The following is an 18,655-nucleotide window of genomic DNA, read 5'->3' on the forward strand; positions in this document are numbered from 1 at the left end:
AAAGGAAGCAGTCAAGATTTTTTTTGTTCAATACATGAAGGTGAGGCTTTAATCTTGTGAACCCATCAAGGAAACTAAATTACAATAAACTACTAGCTGCAAATAAAATAATTTGTAGAGATTATTTCAATGCAGTAGTGGAGAGGATTGGTGGTCAAAGATTGTCAATATTTTATGTTATATTCTAATTCGATTCTTCATTTTTGTGCCTTATTGCAGATAGTCAAAATCAGCCCGGAGGTGCTAGCAAAATGCTTGACCATCATTGTTGAATTTTTACAAAATAAGAATGTTACAGTTTTTAATCCATGTTTGAGAAGTTTGGTAACGACATTCGTCTGTCCTGCTCTCGAAGCTCAAGACACCACTTCAAGAGTTTTAGCTCTCCATGCACTCAGTAACAGTTGTCTTCTAGATGTAGATCTTGCAAAGCAGTACTTCCTTCTGTTCTGTTTCCAGGTTTGTAATTTTTGTTCATACCTCTAACATCTTCTTTTGGAATTTTGGTGTTTATGACTTGTCTCATTTGTCGTTCAGTGCGATGTGCAAGTTTTTTCAAGTTAAGAAATGAGGACTCCTCTTTCTATTCACATTCCTGAAGAGATCCTATGAACTTATTTCTGCTAAAAGGGACTATGTGTTTAGGGTTTGCGTGAAACATAGCTCCTTTTAGCATAAATACGTCTCTACGTAGTAGGGATCAAGTGACATAAAAGTAAAAAAATTATGTGGCATGTGGACCAGTGACAAGAAGTGTTCTAAATGTCATCTAAGGCTCAGGAAGTTTCAAAATGCAAACCTCTTGCTGGGCATGCCTTTTTTTAGCATACCGTAATTGCTTCATTTCCCAAAACATTTCCAATCAATAGAGAATTTGCAGGTGTCTGAAATTTGATGAATTTCTTGTTTAAGTGGAGTCTACTCAGTGAACTGAACACGAGGATGCCCTTGGTTCATGAATTGAACAATTATTGGAGAGGGTATGACAAAATGATCTAATCTGCCAATATACGTGTGTTTGAATGGGAAATGCTGCCAGATGACGTCACTAGGCGGTGCATTTTCTCACTTTTAAATCTATTTTTATACTACTTGCAATATCAGAAAAAACTTTTGAAAAATACTGTGAAATCAGCTTTTTAAGCACTTTCAGATGAAGCAATATAAGATTTGCATGCAAATTCTCCATTCGCCAATTCTCCCTGAATGCCCACAATATGTCATCAGTTCATAACAAATTTCCAAAACTGCCTATCTTGCCTCTCATTCGCCACGTAAATCAGGCGAGGAGTAAGCATCTCCATAACAAATTATATCGATATTTCTGTTCCTGGATCGAAAACCCTGCTTTGGTCGAGATACTTCAATAGGTTTGTCGTTCATTTGATCAAAAAGCAATGAGCTCAGCCAATCACCTTGCCTCACCTTTGTACCTAATGAGCGTGACATCGAAATTCTCCTCACATGTATTCGAGTATTGGCGTTGGTGTGCAAGTCAGGATTAAGCTCAATTAGACTCTTTTAAATATTTTTTTCATTGAAAATCCTCCTTCCTTCCTGACGCGATCGAACGCAGGTCTGGTGAGCAAACAGAGGCGTGTTGTACTTCATGGATTCTCAGCAAGCCGACGAACCATCAGTGTTGCCACAGCAGTGCCTCTGTATCTCCTAAATTCCTGATGTTCCCCAGTAGAGCTGACAAGTTGTTTCAAACATTGTTACCGAAGAACTTTAAAACTTTGTTTTCAGTCTCATATTTGCCATTCCTCTTCTATTATTATTTTTTGGTGATTGAACATGTAAGTAGAATCGATTGCGGTTTCAGTTTTTACAATATTTCTATTGCTCTCTTTTTCAGGTGCCGAATGATGATATGTGCTTGGTTGCTCTGAAAGGAATTTTCGATCTTCTCTTATTCTATGGTTTAGGCACTTTTAATATGAGAGATCAGATTGATGGTAAGTTCTGGTGAGCAAGTGTGCTGTAGCGGTGAAAGAAATTGTTAGAGGTTTTCAAAATTTCAGGAATATCATTTCCTATGCTAGGGAACAATATTCTGAATTTCTACTTGACAATATTCTATTTTTCTCTATCTAATCTAATACATGAATCCTTATAATTAAAAAAAAAGGTTAGGGGGAAAAAACGTCTCAAGATAAAAATGATTTTCTTGCCTCCCCTTTAAGAAGAAGGTCACTGCAGAAAAATTTCTAGCTTTGGAGGCCCAGTCGCTAAAAGTCATGGAAATGGCAACATATTGAAACATATTTTCAAAAGTTTTTCCAGAATCAGGAAAAATCACGGCAAATTCTTGCATACTTTTATACGGTCAGTAATTTTAATTAGTATTTCTTATTTCCTTATTTGGATCTTTCAGGGTATTATCATTCTGTCATTGCGATTTTTATCTCCATGTATTTTATCTAGTTTTATACTGGCTTCAATAATTATTTTTTATTATAATTTAGATCCAGAGGAGAAAAAGAAAGAAGATGAACCAGAGAGGAAGAAGAGGAAATTGAAAGGTGCAATGGTAGAAGAAAACAGCTTTGTATCCAATAGTGGTGAGGCTAATATTAGTTCAATGGACACCACCAGTGACGGCTCTGATCAAAGTGCAAATTTAGTTACCCTGCTAATGTCCCTTTTGGACAGTTCCTCCACCGAAATCCGGAATGTAACTGTCGAAGGTAATACTTTTTACTGCATATTTAACTTTTTATAGGGCTGTGTGAATGGTAATTTTTGAAGGAATGGTTCCATTATTTTTAAATACGAATAGTTAAAAATTGAGGAAATATTTGCATTCAGCATAAAAATTTACCTACATCGTTACGAATTCATATAACCTTAATATTTTAAAATCATCATATTGTATATTCGTTTTTCAAGGCATTTGTCCTACATAATTTGTATGCTGGTATTTCCTAAATATTTGCCGAATTTTACGTTATAAAGTCATCAGTCAGACGGGGGACAAAACATCAGAGCAGATTTTGCTTCAATCTTGAAAAAACATCTTCAGGCAATGTTTCATATGCTTACAGGGTGCCAGTTTTAATGTCATCTCTTTTGATCACTAAGCGATGTCAATTACGGTATTGGCTAGTAAGAAAACCAAAATTTTGATGTACCTAATGTCTTAAAATTTGTGTGGCTCCTTTTTCTCAGATATTCAGAAATTCACTGTAAAACCGGCGCACATAATATAACTGTATTAACAAAATCCTCTCAGAATTTGTAAAGCATGTATGTACCTATTTGGTAACTTTAAATGGCTTATTATCATTTCTTCAAGTAACTTTCTCTCACTGACAAACTTCAAGTTGCAGTAGCGTGCTAAATAATTAAAGCATCATTACTCTGTGTTTTCAGTCATCTAAATATTTATTCTCGTCTTTTTCCAGGACTGTGTAAACTGATCATTGGTGGTCGTATTACCTCTGTAAATCTCTTGTCCAAATTGATGATAATGTGGTTCAGCCCTATTTCTGAAGAGGATTACATGCTTCGTCAACAGCTGGGAACGTTTTTCAATGTTTATGCATCATCTTTTGCGGGATCCCATTATATGTTTCAACAAGCATTTTTGCCAACACTGAAGACGCTGTACGATGCTCCAATGGACAGTCCTTTACATGAAATTGATCCTGATGATGTAGCCAAGTTATTGATTAATCTAATACTTGTCAGAATGAACAAGGAAAAGGTACTCCTTTGGCTACAGCTTCAATCTCAATGGGTTTTTTTTCTCTCTGCAAATCGTAATTTAAAATTCCCCATGAACTATTTTAATCCTTGAACTGAATTAATGGTAGGCTCATATCATGTTAAAATTTGTGTCAAAGTGTTTTTAAACTTAAATAAGCTCTTTAAGATTTCTTCCAGGAGTGCCAAAAATGCTCAATCCCACACCTAAGTGGATGCATGAAAATGTGGAAGGAGGGACGATATTTAGAGATCAGAAGTCGAAAATCAAAGGAAATAAGAAACAAAAGGTCCTCACTTTTGAAATCTGAGGGCAATTTTTGGGAAACGCTTTGAGGGAAATGTAGAAAGCCAGCAAGCGTGTGCATGGAAAAGTGAAAGCTTGAAAGATTTTGCGCTCCTGGTTTTTCAATAAGACAGAGTGATTTTAAGTTCAATTGTTGGATAGAATTTCTCATCAGCTCAAAATTCTATTAGTAGATGTCGGGTCGGTACATAACCCCAGCCACCACTTTATTTTGCAATGGGAACATCTGAGTTTGCTTAGCATTTGTAGCGATTAGAAAATTGTAAATTCGAAATTTTTCAACACCCTTTAAAAAACGTGGCGACTCTTTTCTTTTGTTTAAAAATGTATGTGCCTCTAATCAGTTCACTCCTTATTTTTCAGGGACCCAATCCGCATAATAGCCTTGCCCTAGCCATTTGCAAGGAAATTCTCAATACATATGGTGCAAATCTTGGGAATGTCCCTGTGCTTGTAAGATCTCTGTTACCCCTTCAGTTGTCCTATGATGAACCGGAGTTTCGGGAGAATTTTGAGCATTTGTGCCGTCAAGTTTTCGAGGTAATTTTAATGTATTGCTTTCTGTCCTTTGTTTTAGTGTATTTTCCAAAAGAAATACACTGTTGTTTTGCCCATGTCGGACCTAGACGAAAGACCACACTATGAACATCGATCATTGGTCTTAGATTATGAATATGCACACGGTTTGGAATCATGGTGTCTTGTAAATATTTTTGTGTGCAAAATGCAATTTCTTACGAGATATTGACCATCTTTCAATTTTTTGCACAAATTGTGTACTGTGCAAGCGAGAAACCTAGTTAAGGAGAGTTAAGTGTGGACAGAGAAATCCGGTACCACTGGTTTTGCTCTTGGTAGAGCACATCAGGTGACCTGAAATTAATTTTTTGGGTACTTGATGAAATTTGAACATATTGTGTTTAGATTTTCTCGGTCCTTCGTCCTTTTTTCATCTTATCTCAGTTTTGAATCGGTAAAAATATAATGTTGTACACACTAATCGATTGGAAGTTGTACGCTCAGTTGAATGCAAACTAACAATCAAATGTATCCAAAAGTCATTAATTTTTTACAGTTATCAGGCATTTTTGGGTGTCTGTAAATATCTGCTAATAACTTGCGTTAATAAAGCCTAACCGAGGAATAACTTTGCACTTATGTTGGTAAGTAAGTGTTAGAGAATAACAAATATTAGTGTTTGAATGGAAACAAGAAATACATTTTTGGGTATTTGATAAAACGTGAAGAAAATATATTTAAATTTTATTGATTCTTTGTCGTTTTTTTATCAGAATTTTTCAACATTTGAGACTTTGGCCCCCTACCTATTCCTCTCCTCCTATAAAAAAATGATGGACCATGAAACTTCAGGAATAGATGTCAAAAATCTAGCATGTGAAAGCTTCCTCAAAAAACGCAAAAGCAAAATACTTTCTGCACCGATGCAGTATCACTTTGTGTTTAACAAATAACTTTTTTAACTCAAATAGTATATTGCATTTTTTTGGTTTACATTTTCTTTAAAACTGAACAATGCAATTTTTTCCAGCTTCTGGAAGATGCAAACAATAAAATACTAGCCAAGTACATGCAGAAAGTCATTTACAGAATTGAAGCAGCGGAAGTGAAGGATGGCACGCAGCAGTCTGATATTATGAACACAGAACTGCCGTCTGAAACAACTGCCAGCAATATGAACACTGCCAAAGATTCACCTAACGCTGTAAGTAAATACAAATCTACTTAATGCTGCATGGAGTTCAGGAATTGGGTTTGTAGTAGAGGTGTGCCATTTAGGAATTTTAGGTCGCATTAAAATTTGATGTAGATTCCAATTGGAAAAATTCATTTGCCTTTCTTTTTCCCGTGTCCTATTGCACCCCCACTCCATGGCTACTCGACTGAATCTGTGATGGCGGGAGGGAACTGATAAAATTCAGGTGCTTGTGCAGACCCCTTCATGCCTTCGACCAATGCCTACTCTGACACTAGGACCTAAACATAACACCATACAACCTAAAACATACCAGAGTAGATATCCAAGAGGGTCAGGATCAAGAGCAAGTATAATAGATAACTAAGTTAACCTGACCGTCAAATCAGGCTCTTTGTGAACCACAGACAAGTTATCTTGTTCTCTTGTTGCAAGCGCTATAAACGCTTCAGATCCTACCATAATGATGAAATGAGACTTATGATTTATGTCATCTGACATGAAGATATGAACTGCAACTCCTGCTAATTAATGTCAGGATGCACTGCATTGGAAAGGGTCTCAAAGTGCTTCTGAGGTTGCTTTCATGCCCATCTCTCTCCTACTCAAGAGTAAGGGGTTGTGGGCCGCAAACCTTGTCTTGGTATTGATGAGGTTAATCACTCAAAATAACAGTGGAATGAAACCTAAAAGAGCTGAAAAGTATAACCATAATATCGATCTATCTTATTCTTTTTATTCAGCAGATGAATGGAAAGACTCATTCAGCTTTAGTACTTACTCAGCTGTTCATTGATGTATTTTTTTTTTCAGAGTCCCGATTTATTTTTGTAATCCGTAATATCTTCACCTAAGAATCGCTCAATGCATGAAAAAAGGAAATTACATAGCTCCATGTCCGAGAAGATTTCTAAGATTGACTTTCCCCCAAAAATCTCAGTCACCATGTTGCTGTCAAAATTACTTTACTAAAACTGAATATTTTCTAGTCGCTTAGTGACAGATTATTTTATTAGATGTATTTTTATTGGTTTACAGAAAATGTAATGATCCTACATTTTAAAGTATAATTTAAGTTAGAATGAAACTTTCTGCTGAAATCTGCTTACGCTTTTTGCTTTACCCGTCGACACTTTCTGAGCCTCAGCTTTGTACATTTTTTTTTTTCATTTAAAAACTTTTGTCAGATTTAACTAAAATTTGAAGAGAACCGCATCATTTTTTTGAAGTAGTAATGGAGATTAAAATAAGTTTGTCACCAGATTTTTTCCTTCCATAGCATTCCTTTTTTTCTTTTCAAGCACATAACCAAACTTTTGTCACCTAAATTTTTACTCTATTTGCACTCATCCTTTTTTTTTTTTTTTTTTTTTGCCTCATTCATTATTAAATTGTTGCTTTAAAATTCTTGTGTTTGATTAATTGATGGTGTTGGATTTTTTTGCCGCCTACAGCGTATTGGAACGTATCTGTATCGCAATGTTTCAAAGCATCCAAGACCATTCCATGTTATTACAGATAAATCATTTTTCTGAAAACTTCTGCTATTTTTATATTGATAAGGAGCCCCCTCTGAAGTTTCCATACACGAAGATATAATGATGATTTGTTTTGAAAATGATCTGTTCACTGAGACTTAGTGATAAACATAGATATGCTCCAATACGCAGTGCAGATGTATTGTTAACATAGTCTGTGCCACAATAAGCTTATAAGCAGGCCTATGCACATGTGTAATTGGAATTGGTTTCTCCATCACGTATTATTATACTGTCCAGATTAGCTGATACCCTATCAAATCTAATAATCGGTAGTTTTGTGTAACTTTTTTTCTGGCCCGAGGCCTTTCAAAGTTTGCTCATTGCACTAAATTTACCGTTGTGCCAAGAGGTTGTTGTTGGCAAGAGTGAATGCATTCTCGTGGATGCTGGCCCCAAGAAACGTTTCCTCACTTTTATGGAATTCGTGGATCACCTGATCTTCCTCCTTTCCCCTTCACCCATGGTTTCTTCATAAATCACCTCTCCTCGAGCTTGAACTTTCACCTGGACCTTACCCGTATGGCAAGTTAAATTTTCTCTTTTGAATTGTCTCTACATATGTATTTTCTTCAACATATTGAGTGCAAGGGGAGCGTGCGCCTTCTTAAGATGAGATCACTGAGTATATGTCCTGGGTCTTTCATTTAACTCAAATAATTAGCAATCAGCTAGACAGGGCAATAAGTTAAGCACCTCAATACATAATGCTCCGTTATTAATATCTAATGTAGAATACAAGGAATACAGTCTTCAAATTCAAGTCACCTGCTACCACCCATTTCCTCAGGTATTCAATGAATAATTTGAAAATAGCTTTTTCTTTAGATCCAAAAATACATTCAAGTGTCTTTTGATTGAATGTATTGTTTTCATTTTGAAAGGAGAAAAAGTGTAAAACATAGCTTTTAAATGAAAACCGCTGATTACATCCTCCAGAGTCTTAAAGTGATCAATCTCGAACAATTCTTAGCTGGAATTACAATTAGCATCTTCCTCTGTGTTGGAAATATCAAGCCACAGTGGTTTCAACTTTGGCCACCTTAGTGCCTCCAGAACTCTTTGGAGATTTGCAAATTACGGAAATCATATTTTTCAGTAAGCCCAATCCTTGTATTTGAGGACCCAGCACATGAAACCAGAGGAATCAGCTAAATGCACAGTTATTAATTGATATAATATTTATTATGAATTTTTGAGGAAGACTTTTTGTAAAGAATTCAGTTAATATTTTATCTAACCATTTTTTCTTAATAATTTGCAGACTGAATCAAATACAAACATGGATGCGGTGTGCTCAGACAGTGATGAAACGCAGGATAGCAGTGCAAAAATTACTGTGAAAAAGGGTGGTTTCAAGAAGACTCCAGCTAAAAGCCCCGTTCATTTATCAGATGCCGGAAACATGGACTCCAGTGGCATTGAAGACTTTGATTCGCAGGCATTTGAACGAGATGATGATACTAATTTTGATGGCGATAATTCTAGTGTAGAAAGGCAGAAGTCAGAAAATAAGAAAGGCTCAGTAGCCGCAATTGCAGCTTCAGAGCAAGAAGAATATTCTCTGACGAGAAGAAACTTAAGAAGAAAAAGAGAAATTGAGGAGTTGAAAGTTCAAAAAAGAGCAAATACCAGAGTTGCTATGAAATCTCCTGATAGACCAAGGATTGATAAAGAGGAATTATTCGGTAAATTGTGCCCAAAAAGCCCTGAAATGGGGAAAAGTGCTCGTAAGAAAAAGAATGTTTCTCCAACTCCCCATAAAAATAGTAGAGCGCAGCAATCAAATTCAAAAAAATCAATTCAAGAAGAGGAAAATAGCACAGCAACATCTGATAGCGACGGAGGAGATGATGAAGATTCAGATGAAGTCTCCCCTGCCAGGAAAAGAATGAATAAAAGTTATTTGAAATCCAATAAAAGATCAGGTAAAGCTGAAGTAGCAGTGAGGAGCACTAGAAGAAGGGTCACTGGACCATCTTCAGAGGAAACGCCAAGCAAAAAAGCTCGCCAAAGTACTAAAAAAGGTACCTCTGATGAAGATTCAAAGCAGCCGAAAAATGAAAATGTTGGAACCACCAGCATAAAATCCGGACTAAGAAGAAAATTGGTCCTCCATTCCAAGCCAGATAACAAACAGACAGTAAGTGAATCAAATAAAGCCACCCCAAGGAAATTAATTGAAGTGGAAAATATCGGTAAGAAAGGCAAAGAGGGTAACAAAAGAAAAGTGGAAGGCACATTTATAGAAAATTCTCCCAATTTGAAAAGACAACCAGACAGAACACACAAAGAATCACTTGAAAGTTCCTCTCGAAGCACTAGATCCTCTCGTCCTGTTCCAAATTTACCATCTTCCCCATCTAGAAATCAAGCAAGACAAGCAGAAAAAAGTCCCATGAAACCAACCCTTCCCGAACAACATAGTAAAAAACAAGAAGAGCCAACAGATCCAAAATACAAAAAAAGTGAGGAACCACAGTCTCTGAAACAGTTGGAATCCAAAAAGAGTTTGAGACGACTAGAAATTTTAGAAGAAATCAGTCGTAAGTCTCCTCGAGCTCACACACCTTCCAAAAATACTCCCAGCAAAAATGAGAATCGCCTTGATAAATCATCCTCTAAAACAAAAGTATCATGTGCTTCGAGCCCTCAGCAGTCACCGTCCAAGGTGAAAGTATCTAAGAATCCAAGCCCCCAACAATCACCTGCCAAAATGGAAGTATCTAAGGATACAATCCCTCAACAGTCGCCCTCCAAGAGTACCAATTTTACAAAAGAACAATCCTCAAGACGCACATCGGTTGGGTCACCAGGAGCCTCACCCTCCAAACAAAACATTGAGACAGTTAGGACCCCAGAATTGAAGAAATCAACTTCAAAATCGATTGATGTCTCTAAAGATCACTCAGATAGTGTGAAATCTAAAAATAAGACTCCTCGAAAGTCACTGAGGATAGCATTACACAGACTTGATACTCCAGTTCTGCGGCACAATAGGAAATCTTCCAACAGGCGCAGTCGGTCTATTCCATTTACTCCAGATCAGAAAAGGGTCCAAGCTAGAAGTCGATCTTCTGTAGAAAATTCTCCAAGGCCAAAAGGCACTCCTAGCAACAGTGAAAAGCTTCAAAATGCTGATTTGTCTTCGAGTTCAGTAGTAACACCTAAAGTAACTCCCTTATCACCTAAGAAGGAGAAGGCACCTCAAGAAAGAATGTCTTTTACCGAAAACTCTGAATCAAAGGTGAATAGATTATCATCAAACTCTTCATCAGCTGAATATACTGAAAAGAAAAACACTTCAAAAATCAGTAGTCCGGTCAGTGCAGCTGAATTAGAGCCCAGACAGAGCAGGAGCTCTAGGAAAAAAGATATAACTTCACTTAAAAGCCCAGTAAGTGAAAGTATTGGCTCAAGACAAAGGTCAAATCAAAGGAATTCTGAATTGAAAGCACGGGGTTCAGCAAGGATCTCGTCTCCAAAAAGAAGTCCGAAGAACTAACTCCAAGTCCAGAAAAAAAAGTCAAAACTCCTGCAGATAGCCCAAACACTAAGAATGACAGTACTAGGAAAAGTAAGTCTCCAGTTAAAATAACATCTCCTCCTCTTAAAAAAGTTGTTTCTAGTCCAGAGGAAAATTCCAAGAGAAGAAGCTTTGTTTCGCCTGATGAACGTTCACCTAATTTAAGAGTCAACCGTTTGGTCGATGGCAGAAACAGAATCGAACGTAAAAATGGCTCTCCTTCTGAATTAAAAACTGATTTTAGTGAAAGACGCTCGGCCAGGAAAAAACTATCAAGTCCTGTAAAAAGTCCATCTCCTAGAATGAAAAATGCATCTGGAAAGAGTTCTCCAGGACTTGCTCCTATGAGAAGTCCTATATCAGGAAAGAAAAAAGATGAACTAGAAAGTGATTCTATGAAAGAAAAGAAACCAACAGCAAATAGTCCGTCTTCGCCAGTGAAAGAGGAAAAGAGACTGACTCCAGGTTCTGAGAAGAGCCCTCCCCGCACCCTAAGAAAAACTGTAAAGCAAAGTGTACCCGGTAACATTAGAAGGAGTCAGTCCGTGTTGAGAAAATCAATTCGTGGCTCAAGTCAGCCCGTGAAGAAAACTTTTTCATTGCCCAAGAAAAGTTTAGCCTCATCTAAAAAAATTATAGCACAACGAAGACAGTCTCTGAATAAGCCAACTTCTTCTGGGAAAAAGAGCCTGTCAGCTAAATATACACCAAACAGCAGTAGGACAAGTACTTCTAGGAACAGTCCATCCTCCAATCAAGTAAAAACAGCCACCAAAAAGAACTCGCCTTCTCCGAAAATAGTTTCGCCATCTCCTCAAAAGAGTTCAGCGGAAAAGAGTCAGAACAAAAGATCCATGAAAAGCTCAATACCTGTAAGGAAACTCAACACAAAATCAAATCAATCCGGAAAGAAAGGCTCAACTACATCATCTACAACCACAAAAGTTGTCACAAAACCCAATTTTTTCGCAGGCAAGACAATGTCAGTTCTAGCCAGAAACAAGCTAGCAGGAAGAAAATTAGTCTCAAGTCGATCTCTCACCATGAGGAAGAGGGCATCTATTGAGCAGCCTGCGGCTGCCAAAAGAAGCACTACAGAAAAAGCTATATCAGACCAGAGAAAATTATCAACTCAAAAAAGTGGTACAGCCTCATCTACAAGTAAAAAGACCACCAAAGAAAGAAGTCGTTCTTCTGATAAGCAAGTTTTAAGTGGATCTAAAGCTGCCATCGAAACCAGGAGCCGGCATTCAAGCTCAGTTCGCGTCAGGAAAACGCCTTCGAAACTAACCTATTGAAAGACCAAAACCCTGGTGGCTTGTTTTTAAGTTATGTCTAAAAGTTCTAAAAATTGTATTGGTAAATATAGAAGAGTAAATGGTTAATTTTTTGAGTTTCCTCCTCACATTGTGTTGTGTCACGTGAGGAAGAAGATCAAGAATGGGACAGGGGGATAAATTGATGAAGCTAAGATGATAATACTACAGGTAGGGGTCAGAAGTTGCATATGCGGCAGTCCCTATGTACAAGTTTGTGGGGTGTTGAAGTTTTAATTACAAGACATTTTTTAACACTCAACAGGTCCGTCCTGATCATTAAAAATCAAAAAGCAGGAGCGAAGAAAATCATGATAAAAATATGTTTGAAAGCAAACTATTCCAATGCTGTTTTTGCACTCTGAGCTTGTTTTCCTTGGGGGGGGGGGGGGGTGACGTTGATCTGTTGATCCCCTCTTTAATTAGTTTTCTCACAACTTTCAAAGTCATAGTTCAGCTTTGAACTTGGGAGTTTCACGCAAATTATTGTCTTCTTCCTAATTTTCATATCATTGTACTTATTGTTAATTTTTTATAATTATTCAAGACTGTATCTATTATTTAAGGAACCAAGATGAAGCAGTTTTAATTTTTGTGCCCTTTTAGGGCTTTTGTAAAAATTTACTATCCCTAGTCCTCTCAACATTTTTTTATACTAGAATCCCCGTACCGGGTTCAATGGACCCACGTTTTTCACTATCTTGATTTTGTACATAACTGCCTTTTCATCTTATGTTCTCTGTCATCAGCAATGCAGTACACTTTCTCCTCATAGAATTTTACCATGAAGAATATTGAAGCATTTTTGGACCGCGTTCAGCAGAAGGGAACCAAGCCACATCAGCCATTCCCAAATTTAATCAGGCAATTTAATTTTTTACAAGAGAACGTTTGTGCGGATTCATTTGAAAATTTTAAGGAGTTTACTTCGCACTATGCAGATTATTCACTAAAATTTGCACAAAAATTCACACAACCAATTTCATTTAATAGAATTAAAGTGCCCAATTAAATTTGGCAGTAGCTAATGTGGTATGGTTCCTTTCTGCTTAAAAAGGTCCATTTTTTCCCATGCTGAAGCATGCTTTGCAATTATCGCATGCTTCAGGTGCAATAAGGGTTGCATGCTCTGTTCTGGCAGGAGACTTTTCATATTACATCAGGTTGTAATTTGAATTCATGAAAGAAGGAGAATGTGTAATCCATCAAGACCTTTTTAGTACATACCTACACTTTGACACTACAGTGAAACTCTCAAACCACGTACGCCGTCTGCGAAGTTCTAAAATTTCTACCCTCATTTTACTTTTTTGAAAAATAAATCAATATCATTCCTTGAAGTTTTCACAGAATCTTCTTTGCATAGAGAAGAAAAATCATGAAAGTTTCAGTGAATTGACATTGAACAGTTTTCCATTAAAAAAATGAAGTGTGTCAGGAAGTTAGCAATGTTGCAAACTGAGATATATGTGGTTTGGGAGTTTCACTGTCGATTTCTTTTATTAAAAAAAATCCTATGCAAATAGCTCCCCATCAGGGCATTCCAGGAGTGGTTTTGAATTTTTTATTCTTGTGACCTCTAATTTAATTTATTTACTTTTTTACTAAAACGTGATCCAGGATCACAGGATGTTTTTGTAGAGCTGTCTGTGAAGCTAAAAAAGCATGACATTAAGCAGAGTTGAATCTCTATCTAGGTCCATTGGATCCATGTTGGGTGGGCTAGATTTATCCAAGTTATAGAGTAGCCTTTTTTTAATTTTCAATGAAACCAAACTTAAGCATGTAGATACCCAGAGTACATGAATAAATCCTTTCACAACCAAAATCTCTCGCCACTAAACACTTTTTTTTACCTTTCCTTATTTTTTAAGTAGTTGGTAAAACTTGAATCTGTGAGTTTTAAAAGGACAAAAAAAGATGACAACTCCCAAGATTCGTTCGATAGAAAGTTACATGAAAATTTGTTGCGCTTTAGTATGATTTTTTTTTTTTAAATTTTAAAGTGTGGTGTAAGCTGGTACCTACTTTAATCCATGCCACAAACAAATTAAAATAATAGCTGAATTTGTTGAAAAATTAAGTTTTAAGAGTTGTAAAACTCAAGTGGGTATAAAAATTGCCATTTTAGAACAGTTACCCTTGCTACCAAATGAAGTTCATGATTAAGTAGAAGGAAAAGCATATCGACGGTGAAACCACTAGACCATGTATCTTGGTTTATGACGTTGTAGACTTCCTTTCATACTTTCTTTTTTAAATGGAAAACCACTGAACTGCAAAATTTTTGTGTTTTTTTCTCCTCTTTACGAAGAAGATTCTGTAGAAATTTCAAGAGCAAATATTGATTTGTTCTCCTTTAAAAAGTCAGATGGGAGCAGAGATTTTTAAACACTGCAAACGAGATACAAGGTCTGGTTGTTTCACCGTCGGTATGCCTGTAAACCTCACTAGGTTCACAGTTATCAACATTTTTTGAAGTTCCAGCGGTAGAACTTGGAGCCAAAATTTTTAAAATCGAGTTCGTAGGTCATCTCAATGAGATGTGAACAGGCATGGGAAAAAGTATAGAGAAAAAAAAAAAGGAGGTGTTTGCATTTTGGGCATCTTGGAATTTTTTTGATGACGTAGGTTAGTACGACGACTTTTATCATCGATTTTCTTGGAAGTAGTGTAGTTTATGGAAAAAATGCAATCTACGTAAAGTGTTTGAAATTATATCTTGAGTTGATTTAAGCAAAATAATCGGACGTTATGGTCTGTTTTTCATACTTCGAATTCCGGATTTTGCTGATCAGGTTGTACCGACCCACGTCATAGGGTACACAATTCTCAAGATGCATACTTCTCCTTTTTTTTCTCTATGGGGAAAAAGAGACTTAAAGTAAAAGTTCAAATTTTTCAGAAGAGCGAAATAACTTCGGTCTCCGATCTAGTGATTTTTCCAATTGACGCGCTTCAAATCGCTCGACCAATCAGGGAGCGATCCCCGGATTCACTTCGTGGATTGGTCTCCGTCCAGGATAAGTCCTTTTTTTTAATTGGTCGATCGCCTCTCCGCACAAGACAGCATCCGCTTATCTTCTAGGTTACCCTATTTTTTTGTCAACAATAGTTTTTGATTACGTCCATATCACTGTAATATTTCATACTTTCTGAATTTGAAAGTAGCCTTTTTTCTTTGAATTTGTGTGGTTGTTTGTGCAATTCTGAAGAATGGAGCGAAATCGCTATACTCCCACAGTCCCGGCCCAAATCGGATACATGGTGAGGTGGTTTGCCGAGTGGAGTGAGTTGCAGAGAGGTGACTTTCTCCCAATTCTCGTTCAAATTTTCGGTAATAAAGGTTACTTGAATGGATTAATAACAGGAATGGAGAATTTAAAGCATGAGGAAGGAAAACATTTAAGTTTATTTCAGTGCCGCATTAAATTATTCCACGAGTGGTCGGAAAATTGGGATGACAATGAAAAAGAACAGCTTCTGTCACTCATCAAATCTGTTGACGAAGACTTCATCGCAAAGTATGAGGAAGAAATCAAGAAACGCGCAGAAGTCAAGGATCGTGATGCTGATGCTACGAACGGATATGACATTGTCAACGGCACTGAGGTAGAACCTGTATGATCATGAACGACCATTAGTATTCCTCTGTCAGAGTAGGTATAAGAACCGCAGTACACGGGTAGTCATTTCGACAATGCTACGATTTCTAAGAGGGCTGATATTACAGCCTCATGATCTTATCAATTAGAAATACTGCATTCATTTTTTGATCACCTTTTATAACATTTTTACAAACCCTGATTTTAATGACGAATTGATTTTCTGACCTGACCTAAGGCACAGCGAAGAGTGTTTTTGACCAAGTAGCAACAAAGCCATGACCCTTCACATTATTCCAATTCTCCTTAGTCCTGTTTTGTCCATTCGGGTACATAAAATTTTATTAATCGTCCTGCATACCCTTCCTACCAGTGTACTCGTGGCATTTATGGAGACTGAAATTTGCATATTCTGGTTTCATCTTAGTATGTTTATGCAAACTAGTGTCTGAAGTTCCCTCCTTGATGAGCAGTTTTTTCTTCATTCATTCTAACTTCCAAATGAAGAAAGAGATCACAGGTCTCTTAGTTTACACCTGTGTCAAAACATGATGTACAAGTGTCAGCAGTTTCAGTTTAGATATTGTAAATTATCCCAAATTTTGGCAAAAAAAGATGGATCATAAGACTAGAGTAGGTTTCTAACGCCTATCTCTTCTTGTTAAGAAATTTTTCTTCACGTACATCATAATGAAATCTGGAGGTGCGTTTATCTCCATGTTAACCCATACTTAGACACTGGTCATGCCAGAATGGGCTAAAGCTCAATTCACACTAAAAAACTTTCCATCCTCCTCTTGAATGCAACTTGTCGAAATAAATAGTTGGATAGGGTGATACTGAAGCGAGAAAACGACAATTTGATGAAAAATTAAACGGAAACTTGAATGTGATGTCACATTCAACTTTCCATCCAACTTTGTGTTCAATTATATTAAATGAAAAGTTTGATAGTGTGAATTGGACTTTATTTTGGACTTCCGAGTGCCAATTTATGTTGATATTTTTAATACTTTCCTATTTAATGGAATTACTTTATTATTTTGTAGTAATAAGTAGCCACTTTTGAAAACTGTTAATTAGCCCCTATCCCCTTTGCTTTAGTATATGCTGATATTTAAGCGTCAGTAAGTGCATCTAAAAACCAATGCACCTCAATTTCAGGCGTTGATTCCCTTAATAACTGAATTTTTCAAAATTTTTAATGTAATTAGAAACCTTTTTCAAATTTTTCCAACAGAAATATGTTTGGTCTTCTGAAAATTTTGCTGTCATCCTTGGCAGACCCTCAGTTGTTCTGCAAAGACCCAAGCAACCTTTTAAACGCATGTGATTTTATCTAATGTGAATTGTGATTGTACACAGTGAATCCAATTTCCTTTTGTTGATTTGTGTCATATCTATCTTTCTTTTTAATTTAGATAATATGTAAGGAATGTACACCTGAAGTTGATACTATCTTCGATCGTTACATTCCCTATCATTCTATTTATTTGAATGCAAGAAAATGTTACTTTTGTAATAAGCAATTTCATAGTTGTTAGATGATCTAGATACTCACATTCCTGAAATTTGAGAGCAACTGCCATCATCAATTACAATTTACTCAGTTGTAAAGAGTAGCCTCTTAATTTTTATTCATGAGTACCATTCACTTAATTTAAACAGATTAACTCTGTTAAATGCTCATGGTGATTTTTCTCAGTGTCTGGGTGTGGTCGGATTGGCCAGCACATCAATTCTGAGCAGATTTTGAGTTTGAAGTCATAAAAACATTGATAGCTTCCGTCAATGTTTCAGAGGCCGTACTCCGTACACGTGTCCCAAGAATCATATGTCACAGGAAAAGCTGCAAAATTTGATGAATTACAGCAGAATTTGGCTTAGGAAAAACTTTTGCACTAACCTGATTCGAAAACTAATTGTAGTATCAAATGCCACAATTTTTCGTAACTAATTTGCGTTTTTATTTCTCCTAATTCTGTAATTTCTTAATCCTGACGGATGATTTTTTAGGCTAACACACAGGGTCTTTTCCTGTTTTTTTAGCAAAAAAGTCAAAATGTGCTAAGATTTCTGTATGAATTAATTGATGCAATTTATTGGGCGCTAGTGCAACCACATGTAGAATCTGAGACGAATTCCTCAACACATCAGAGGTGGCATCAGGAGTCGGCACCAATCAGACTGACTGGTGAATATTAGCTGATAAAAGGATACACCTCCTTGACAAATTATGATCTCAAAGCTTCCCTAAACATCTCAGAAACATGTTTTCTAGTTCTAGTTTCATTTATCATACGGCCTCTGGCTCCATTTCCAAAATTAATGAAATCAAGAACTGACGATGTTGACATGACAACATGCCTGTCCCCTACATGTTTGCTTAACAGTGTTAAGTCATACCAAAATTCTCATATGTTGCATTCCTTTATATCAATGTAAGTCTATTAGAAGATATGTGTAATAACTTTTAAATTATTATTTAATAATTTATTTATGATCGCAGTATCCTTTACAAAAGGCTTGTTATAATCATACAATTTTATTCCATACATTGTTCAAGTATATACTCAGTATTATTAGCTGTAAGTGTTTAATAGTTATGTATCACTGTTTTTTCTTGAATTTCTACTTAATGTTTGCCTACAAATTCATAGATTCCATTTGAGCATTTCTGGATGGGCAGATTTAATCCCCATCTCTTGAAGGCACATTTTCTCTTGCTCCGTTTTCTTACTCCGAAATGCGCATCATGCTTGTCATTTAGATCTCCACACTGAAAATTTTCACTACATTTTTTGAAAACTTGTATTTTTATATGATTTCTTAACAATTTTTAAAATATATTTTTGAGATTCAAAATTTTTGTCCAGTGATTACCTAATATTCCCCGAGTAGCATTTTGCAATAAAAATCAACTTTATTGGGAGAAAATTGT

At 36.3% G+C, this 18,655-nt stretch overlaps 2 protein-coding genes across 3 annotated transcripts in view; both read left to right on the forward strand.

Annotated features, from left to right (window-relative positions):
* The window catches only part of LOC109043607 (condensin complex subunit 3), a 31,629-nt gene extending 17,692 nt beyond the window's left edge, over window positions 1-13,937 (forward strand). The window contains exons 10-16 of one of the 2 annotated variants that reach the window (XM_019060868.2): window positions 220-459; window positions 1,859-1,958; window positions 2,469-2,690; window positions 3,408-3,709; window positions 4,379-4,555; window positions 5,565-5,738; window positions 8,532-13,937. In XM_019060868.2, the coding sequence (XP_018916413.2) occupies window positions 220-459; window positions 1,859-1,958; window positions 2,469-2,690; window positions 3,408-3,709; window positions 4,379-4,555; window positions 5,565-5,738; window positions 8,532-10,772 (3,456 nt within the window). In that variant the 3' untranslated portion in view covers window positions 10,773-13,937. Of the gene's footprint in view, window positions 1-219; window positions 460-1,858; window positions 1,959-2,468; window positions 2,691-3,407; window positions 3,710-4,378; window positions 4,556-5,564; window positions 5,739-6,542; window positions 7,077-8,531 lie in introns of those variants that run through there. The other variant, XM_072296893.1, reaches the window with a different exon arrangement.
* A 137-nt stretch (window positions 13,938-14,074) lies between these two features.
* Window positions 14,075-18,579, forward strand: LOC109043639 (uncharacterized protein C14orf119 homolog). Its single transcript, XM_019060923.2, has one exon. It carries the CDS (start codon window positions 15,326-15,328, stop codon window positions 15,734-15,736), a length of 411 nt encoding a protein of 136 aa, XP_018916468.1. The 5' UTR covers window positions 14,075-15,325; the 3' UTR covers window positions 15,737-18,579.
* The last annotated feature ends 76 nt before the right edge of the window (window positions 18,580-18,655 follow it).

Source organism: Bemisia tabaci, chromosome 2 (assembly GCF_918797505.1).
Source record: "Bemisia tabaci chromosome 2, PGI_BMITA_v3".
Classification (NCBI taxonomy): domain Eukaryota; kingdom Metazoa; phylum Arthropoda; class Insecta; order Hemiptera; family Aleyrodidae; genus Bemisia; species Bemisia tabaci.

Coding starts and splice junctions, on each gene's coding strand:
- LOC109043639 (XM_019060923.2), top strand. CDS start 15,326: ATGGAGCGAAATCGCTATACTCCCACAGTCCCGGCCCAAATCGGATAC.